The sequence below is a fragment of the Enhydra lutris genome, unplaced genomic scaffold (assembly GCF_002288905.1).
Source record: "Enhydra lutris kenyoni isolate GAN:26980312 unplaced genomic scaffold, ASM228890v2 scaffoldscaffold73, whole genome shotgun sequence".
NCBI lineage: Eukaryota > Metazoa > Chordata > Mammalia > Carnivora > Mustelidae > Enhydra > Enhydra lutris.
In genome coordinates this window covers 2,858,667-2,866,911 of record NW_019154157.1, presented here as the reverse complement: position 1 = coordinate 2,866,911, position 8,245 = coordinate 2,858,667, and the positions used below count along the sequence as shown (strand labels likewise).

Below are 8,245 nucleotides of genomic sequence, written 5' to 3'. Positions count from 1 at the left end.
TCATAAATAAGCCTTATAAATAGTAAACAGATAAAAACTGATAAAAATCGATAAATTAGTCATATCCCTCCAAAGAATTGGGCCAGCACCTTCTGGGCATCCCTCCAGAACCAGTTTCAGCATGAGAAATTTTAATGATGCACCACCAGGGGGCGCAGCCAGCAGGCGGGACCCAAAACCAGGCCCTCCAGGCAGTAGGTCTATAGAGAACTCCAGGCCCTGCCCATTTGCAAGGCATTGGATATTTGCTCTATGTTATTGAATCAAGCGGAGAGGGCTTTACACCAACCGCTTGAATCACAAAAAATAAAACTGAGGTCCAGAGAGGTAAAGTGGCCTGCCTGAGGCCACACAGTGAGTTAGGGGTTGAGCTGGGAACTGAGCCCTGTTCTTGGACACCCCCGCCCCCAGATCAGTGCTCCTTCTAAGACACTCTGCATCTGTCACAGCTGCCTAAAGTGAGGTCACCCAGATGTCCAGGTGTCTGGCCTGAGAATGGCAATGAGCCTTCGGAGGCCAGCTCAGGCCCTAACCTTCCCCTCAGAACCATGCTGCCATGGAAAGGAGGAAGTCTGGGGGCAACGATTCTGTAAGTCATGAGAGGGAAGGGCCAGCAGGCCTTGGGGAGCAGAGCGGCGGGGGGGCAGTCAGTCTGGCCATGAGTCAGCCTGTGTCATCAGACCCCTGAATCAATGGAAAGTTGGCCCCGCGTGGCCTGACCCAGCCACCCCACCAAGACTGACGAATTCAGGGCTGGGGGCTCAATAGCCTGACCCTACCCTCCCATCCCGGAGCCTGGCTCCCAACCCTTAAAGTGCACTTCTGGGAGGTGGGGAACAGAGGGGAGCAGGTTTGGAGGCCCTGGGGGGAGATGCCATCCTAGGGAGTACATACGGATCCTTTCTCTGCCGGGGGTGTCCCCTAAGACTACCAGGGCAGCTGAACCCTGGGCAGGAGTCTCTTGTTCCTGGAGAGTGGCACTCTGCGGGTCCCCTTCCGCAGGCCCCGGCGGGGGCTGTGTCTCCGGCTCCGACTCGGGCTCTCCGCCCACTCTCGAAACACCTGCCCCACGGAGTGCATGAAGCGGTGATAGCCGTGCAGGAACCTGCAGCCTTCGAGCCTGCGCTGGAAGGTGTCTGGGGTGGGGGTGGGCGACGGAGATGTCCCTGGGCCTATTGGAGCGGGCTCAGTCGTCTCTGATGAGCCTGGAAGCAGCTGGGCCAGGCAGTGGATATTGTTCTTGAACCCGCGAATGTTCTGCTTTGCCCTATTCAGTGTCTCCAGGTCCTGGGCTTTGGGGATGTCTCGCTGCAAGGCCTTCAGTCTGTGCAGAACGTGGTCCAGCATGGTGTCGAGAGCCCGCAGGAATTCCTGCCTGCTGAGCCGCTGCAGGGCCTCTTTGCTGGGGAAGGTCCCTGGGCGCTCCCGGCAGTGCTCCTTCAGTCCATCCTTGTCTAGGCCTTGGCTTTGGATCTGGAGGGAAAAGAGAATCAGGACGTGAGTGCTCAAGCCCCCAACACACACACACACACACACACACACACACACACACACCCAGGTCTGCTCTGGTCTGCCTTGAAATGCTGGACCTCATGCACCCAATCCCATCCAATCCTCCCATTGTACAGATCAAGAAACTGAGGCCAGAGAGGGGTGAGGACTCCCCAGTGTCTGCAAGCAGGGACAGAAGGATGCTGGGGGTGGGGGCTGGTTGGGGTAACTGTGATGCAGGGAGCGTAACCATAGGCTTCAGGAGGACAGGACTCTGTCTGGGTCCCTGCTGCTACCCCTGAGGAATGGGACAAGCTGGGAAAGATCTCTCCTCTCTTTGGTGTTTCAGAATCAGGCCCAGAGAGGTCCAAGGGGCCCTGGAATAACACAGGGACTTGGTTTCCCCACCGGCCCCATCTGGAGTGGGGGTTGCGTGAATGGGAGTTGGGCCTCATCCTCTCCAGGCTCACTCATGCCCCAGGCCTGCTGTCCTCTGAGACTCAGATGCCACCAGGGGCCAGGCGCTCACATAGGGGTTCAGGAGCATGCTGGTTCGCTGCATGATGTCCGCCTGCTTCTGGAGCTGCCTGAGCAGCTCTTGGTCCTTGTCCAGACAGCTGCCCATGACCGGCGTGCTCAAGAACAGAAGTCCGAGGACCAGACCTGGGGCAGAGAAGGGGGGAAGATGTCACCTGATTTGGGGAAGGAGGTCAGTGGCTTTCAGAGGGGAGGACACCCCCAGGGCCTCAGAGGACATAGCCCATCGGCTCAGGCTTCATGCCATCGAGGGTGGGGCTGGGCACTGTGTACACACCTGCTGGGGCCACCGCCACCTCCCTGGCAAGTCACAGCCCAGCATCCCTAACAATAGTTCTGCTTCACCAAGCAGGCCCTTGAGAGGAGTTCCCGCGCCTGCCAATCTTGCCAGCCTCGGGATCTGACACAGGGCAGCCCAAGCGAGGCTGCTCTCTGCAAGACCTCTGGGCCAAGATTCTGGGCTCCCCTGCCACAGATCCTGGCCCTCTGCACAGGCGGGCTCAGCCTGGGAGCAGCCCGGTGCCTAGAGCTCTGTCTGTACAAGCAGAAGAGGCTGCCTTTCCCACCGAAGGTTCTGTCTGCAAAGAATGTGTGGGATCATCTAGACCATAGCCCCATTCTACTGACAGGAAAATCAAGGCACTGAGGGAGAAGGGCTTGCCCAGTTCACACAAGGCCAGGACTGTCCTCGACCTCGTGCACCTTCCTCTTCTCTTCATTAGTGGCCACTTCCGTCAGGCCCACCAGGGATGCTGTCAGCCAGACTCTTGGGGGTGGTTGAGCATAGTTACTGCTGGCGACCTCCCCACACCCACCCAACCCCCACCCCCAGGCACCGGCAGCCATGTGGTCGGAAGGGGCCTGTGGCGCAATGGCCCGGAAGGCAGTGACACCATGTTCCGTTCCTAAGAACCGTTCAGCCCCTTGGGGAAGACACTGCCGGGGACGGCTGGGGGGCTGGCCACCCAGGCACCAAGACCATAGGGCGCTCCTCACTACCTCCCCAGGTATCTGCAGCCGGGCTTGGGCGGGGGGCGGGGAGGGGATCCATGTGAGTGCTGCGTGCACGTGGGACTAGGGTGTCTTCATGGGTGTGTGTCCAGGTCTGCATGAGGCGAGAGGAACAAACTGGCCACACACAAGCGTTGTGCCCAGTCCACCCTGGGGCACCGGACTGCGTGTGGAGGCTCCCAGGTCGGTGAGATTGAGGGCTCTGAATGACATTATGTGGCTCTGTGTGCGTGTCACCCTGTGGGTGTGGCTAGGCGTGCTGTGTGATTGTGTGGGCTCCAGGGTCCCCGTGCCTAGCGGACTGTGTCTCTCCATCCCAGACCCTGTGGATCAGGGCAACAAGGAAGCCTCACTGACCCTCCAGACATCACACTGCTTTTCTGCTCAGCGTCTGCAGATCCCTCCTCACCCAGCACGTCACTCACCTCCCTCCTGCTTCCCTGGCTTCTCCCTCAATCTATCCCCTTCCCTTATTCTTTTGCTCCCACAGTCACCTCTATATCACCTCCCCTTAAAAGTCTTCCAGGGATTCTCCTTCTTTACCCTGTGAAGATGCTCTGTTCTCAGTGGACCACTTTCTTTGCCTGACCTCCTGGCTCTCTCCCCTTCTCAGCATCCTTCTGGCGCCCGGCCTTCCCAGCTCCCGATGGACAGAAGGTGCCCCTGCACCACGCTGGCACCCATGGGCAGAGCAAGCGGGGTGCTGGTGGAGAGGAAGGAAGTACTTACTGGGCAGCGTCCTCCACATAAGCTGTGCCCGCATGCTGGGTGCCCGAGCTCTGGCCGGCGCCTGCTGGGGGTGACACCTCCTGGCTGGGAGCCTTGCGGGCTGGCAGCCACTTTATGCCCGCCAGGGCGATTGGCCAACACCTCGTGAGGTGGGTGGGGAGGGGGGGAGGGCAGGCCTTCTGGGAACATAACCCCAAAAACCAAAGTTTCCACGGGCGGCCAATGGGCGCTGTGTGCGGTGGCATGCCTCCTCCTCCTCCTGTTTTCTTCGAATTGATTCTTCGAGATCAGGCTCTCTCCCAAAGATGATGCAAACTGCAGCCTCAGCCTTCCTGGGGTGAGCAGGGGGCAAGGGGGTCCATGCTATCTGTAGGGAGCTGTGCCCAGGAAAGAGGGGAGAGTGTGACCACTGGGTCCTTGGAGGGCTGCAGGTCAGGCTTGGCCCAGGAGCCAACAGCCTCACAAGTCACTGTGGTTTGGCGCTGAGGGTAGCGAGACATCTTCCTTCTTGAGTGCCCTTCCCGCCCTCTTGCTGGGACTGTTGGGACATCTGTGAACAGAAACCACCACGCTCTGGGCACAGAGCCAGACCCAGGCTGGCAGACCCGAGATTGTGGTTCTGGCCCCAGGACCACCGGGGCTCCCAGCCATCTCCTCTTTCCCATCATGCAACCCCCTCGCAACTAGCCTTCCTTATCCCAGACCCCTTGCCTGAGCCAGGACCTTTCTCTACAGACGGGGTATTCTGGGGGGAAATGAGACATAGGAAATTAGGGTTCAAGCCTGCCAACATGCTGTGTGACCAGAGGCAAGTCACTTAATGTCTCTGGGCCTCAGCAGCCCCACCTGTAAAATGAGGATTCGAAAAGCATTTCCTGGGCCAGGCTCATAGCCCTGCCGCTATCATGGACATAAAAGGCAAAAGTCCTTTGAAGGACAAAAGAAAGATGAAAGTCTAATTCCAAGTACTCGCTGCTGAGGGCTAGTGTGGGGGGCGGAGGAGATGGGGAAGCTGTGAGCTCAGAGGGGAAGCCAGGGTGGGGGAGTCACCGTGGTGATGATTGGGGACCAGGTTTCACTTTCTCTGAAAGATAGTGATTTTTGGTTAGTCTTCCGCTTCTCGCAGACCTCAGTGGATGTCAGAGTAAAGGCACTGTGGAGACCATGCCTCTCTAGTCAACCTGCTACTGTGTTAGGGTAAACTGAGGCCTGGCCTAGGGCAGACAAGGAGGCTGAGAGGCAGCCCCAGCATATCTCCCTGGCTTGGAAGAGGGTCTTTGGCCTGCACCCTCAGGAGCTCAGTGGGGAGGAGGGCCTCAGGAGCCCAGAGAACCAGGGTAGGACCCCTGGAAGCTGCCAGCTAGGGAAAGCACGGGGCCTGTGGAGCCTGGACAGGGAGAGCTGAGGTGGCAGGAGAGAGGGTGGGTTGGACAGCCATCCTGACCACCAGGGCTGCTCCCACCTGCTCTATCCTCTGCAGACACGTTCACCATTACTCATTTATTTGTTCGACGAACTTTTATTTGGCCCTACTCTGAGCCAGCCCTCCCAAGCGCTGAGGATCCCATAGTGGGCAAAACCAGACTCTTCCCCCTCACCCCCATGCCCAGGAGGCTATTCCTCACCTCCCGTCCACTCTCTGGCACCCCAGCATGGCGCTCACCACACCTACCATCGCCGCCCCCAAGGACCAGTTCTGGATTCTCCTCCTGAGAACGTGGCTTCTGCTCAATTCCTCATCTCTGTGCCCACCCCCGCAGGACCGTTTCCTGGGGCCCATGCCAAGCTGGGATCCTTCTTCATTTCGCATCCCTGATCTCATCCAGCAACAGCCCTGGAAGAGAGAGAGCACCAGGGCAGGGATGCCTCGGATCTCTTGAACAAGGAAACTGAGACACTCAGGGCCTGGCTCCGGGCTGGAGAGCCACAGCTGGCTGGAGTGCTTCTCGGCTGTCTCAGCTACTGAGGACGGCCCTTCGCACTCGGGGTGGGGGGAAGGCACAGGCCTTTGCTTTCCTGTTTTCTGCATCACCCTGGGTGGGAGCAGTTAAGAGGACGTGGTGTTCACAAGGGGGCTCTCAAGTCTGAAAGACCACGCTCTGAGCAGGAAAGCGAGGTGCGGTGTGCAGGCCCCAGGGGCAACGGCCACCGACAGCAAGGAGGAGTTAGCTATTGGTCTGCTCGGGCTGCCCTGACAACATAGCACAGACGGGAGAAACAACAGAAATGGTTGTTGGTGCCATCCCGGAGCTAGGAGTCTGAGACTGAGCGATCAGTAGGGTCGATGTTATCCTGCAGCCTCTCTCTTGGCTCCTAGACGCCCGCCTTCTTGCTGTCTCCTCATATGGTTGACCCCTAGTCTGTGTGTCTGTCCTAATCTCCTCTTCTTAGAAGGACAGCAGCCATAATGGATGGGCCACGCCCACCCCCGTGGCCTCCTTGTGCCTTACCTCTCTGAGGACCCTATCTCCAAATACAGCCACATTCTGAGGTACTATGGGAGTCGGTCACTAAGACAAGAATTTAAGGGATAAAACCCTGCCCAGGACAGCTTGCAAGAGGAGGGCGTGGTTGGAGGGCTGCTGGGAGTGCTGACGATGGGGGAGTGCCTGGAGCTTGGTGGGAGGGGATAGTGATGTGCAGGAGGACAGGCAGTGGCCCCAAGGTGAGGAGACCCGGCTGGCCAACCAAGCAAAGCATGAGGGGAAGATGCGTCAGCATTTCTGGTGAGGTCAGCGCCCAGTGACGTCCCTCTCCCCAGCAGGAAGGGCTTGCAACACGGCCCAGCCAGTATAAATAGGCTCCCCGACCACAGGCCCGGGCTGTCCCCTCTTCCCAGGCCACGTCAGCTGGGTCCTCGTGATTCGGAGGGGGAAAGAGGACTGGCTTGTTTCCTCAGAACTGCTGTTCCCCTGTCTTTCCGGCCCACCCTCTGCCTGTGAGGCTCTACTGCTCTAAGTGCAAGAACAGACCTGGGGTGGACTGGGGGGGTCAGAATTGGAGGCCACTCATCTGGGAAGAGAGACAGTGACCTGTGACCTGCTAGGGTGGGAGCTAGACACCAACCCAGTTACCAGTTACCAGTCTCCATCTCCTTATGAGCTTATGAGCCCAGTCACATCCCCTTTCCGAGCCTCAGTTTCCCCTGTGGACAGCAGGGGCACAATGTAACAGTCAAGAGGCAGACAACCCAAATTTAAAATGGGCCAAGGGGGGCGCAGCTGAGTGGCTCGGTGGGTCGGGCATCGGCTCTTGGTTTCGGCTCAGGCTGTGATCGCAGAGTGGTGAGCTCGAGCTCCGTGCTCATCAGGAAGTCCGCTGGAGGTTCTCTCCCTCTCCCTCTGGCCAGGCGTGCTCTCTCTCTCAAATAAATAAATAAATCTTTAAAAAAAATAAAGCAGGGGCACCTGGGTGGTGCAGTTGGTTAAGGCTCCAATTCTTGGTTTTGGCTCAGGTCATGATCTCAGGGTCCTGAGACCGAACTCCGTGCTCAACCCAGAGTTTGCTTATGTTTCCCCCTCCCTCTTCCTCTGCCCCTCCCCCCTCCCCGCTCTCTCTCTCTCTCTCTCTCTCAGGTGTGCGCGCTCTCTCTCTCTCAAAAATAAATAAATAAATCTCTAGAAACATAATGAAAATAAAAATAAAACAAAATGGGCAAAGGAGAAACAAATAGCTATTTCTTCAAAACAGGCAAATGCCCAATAAACCCATAAAAAGCTGCTCAACATCGTTAGCCATCAGGAAAACGCAAAATGAATGGGTCTGAGGAAAATGCAAAATGAAAACCACAGTGAGATACCTCTTCATGTCCCCTGGGGTGCCTGTCATCAAAGACAGACAGTAACAAGTGCTGGCGATGACAGGGAAGAATCAGAACCCTAGGATACGGCTCCTGGGAATTCAAGATGGCACAACCGCTTTCAAGACCAGCAGGCCTTCCAACACTCAAACATAGAGATGCCCCATGCGTGAGAGTTCCACACCCCCGTATGCACCTAAGAGAATTGAAAACACGTGTTCACACAGGAACTTGCACACAAATATTTATAGCAGCCTTTATTCACAATAACCAAGAAATGGAAGCAACCCAAGTGCCCATCAACAGAAAATGGATTTTAAAAATTGTGGTCTAACCATACAACAGCATCTTACTGAGCCACAGAAAGGAATGAGGTCCCGATTCGTGATAGACTGTGGATGAACCTCAAAGGCAGGACGCCAAGTGAAAGAGACCAGTCACAAAAGGCCACACGTTGTACGATTCCATTTGAATGAAATGTCTAGAAGAGGTAAATTCATAGAGACAGAAAGCAGAGGAGTGGCTGCTGGGCCCGGAGGGGTCTGAGGACAAGGAGTGATCGCTAATGGGCATGGGGTTTCTTTGGGGGTGATGGAAGTGGTTTTGAGTTAAATTGTGGTGATGGTGGCACTGTTGTCTGAAGAGACAAAAACCCAGTGAATTACCCACTTAAAGTGA

The 8,245-nt window shown here is 56.8% G+C and overlaps 1 protein-coding gene across 1 annotated transcript; it reads right to left on the bottom strand.

The window, feature by feature from the left end:
• Positions 1–927: 927 nt before the first annotated feature.
• LOC111160020 (oncostatin M) lies at positions 928–3,802 on the bottom strand. The gene is made up of 3 exons (XM_022522786.1): positions 3,769–3,802; positions 2,021–2,154; positions 928–1,473 (listed from the first exon to the last, which is right to left on the bottom strand). The coding sequence occupies exons 1-3, from the start codon at positions 3,800–3,802 to the stop codon at positions 928–930; spliced, it is 714 nt and encodes a 237-aa protein (XP_022378494.1).
• Between the last annotated feature and the right edge of the window lie 4,443 nt (positions 3,803–8,245).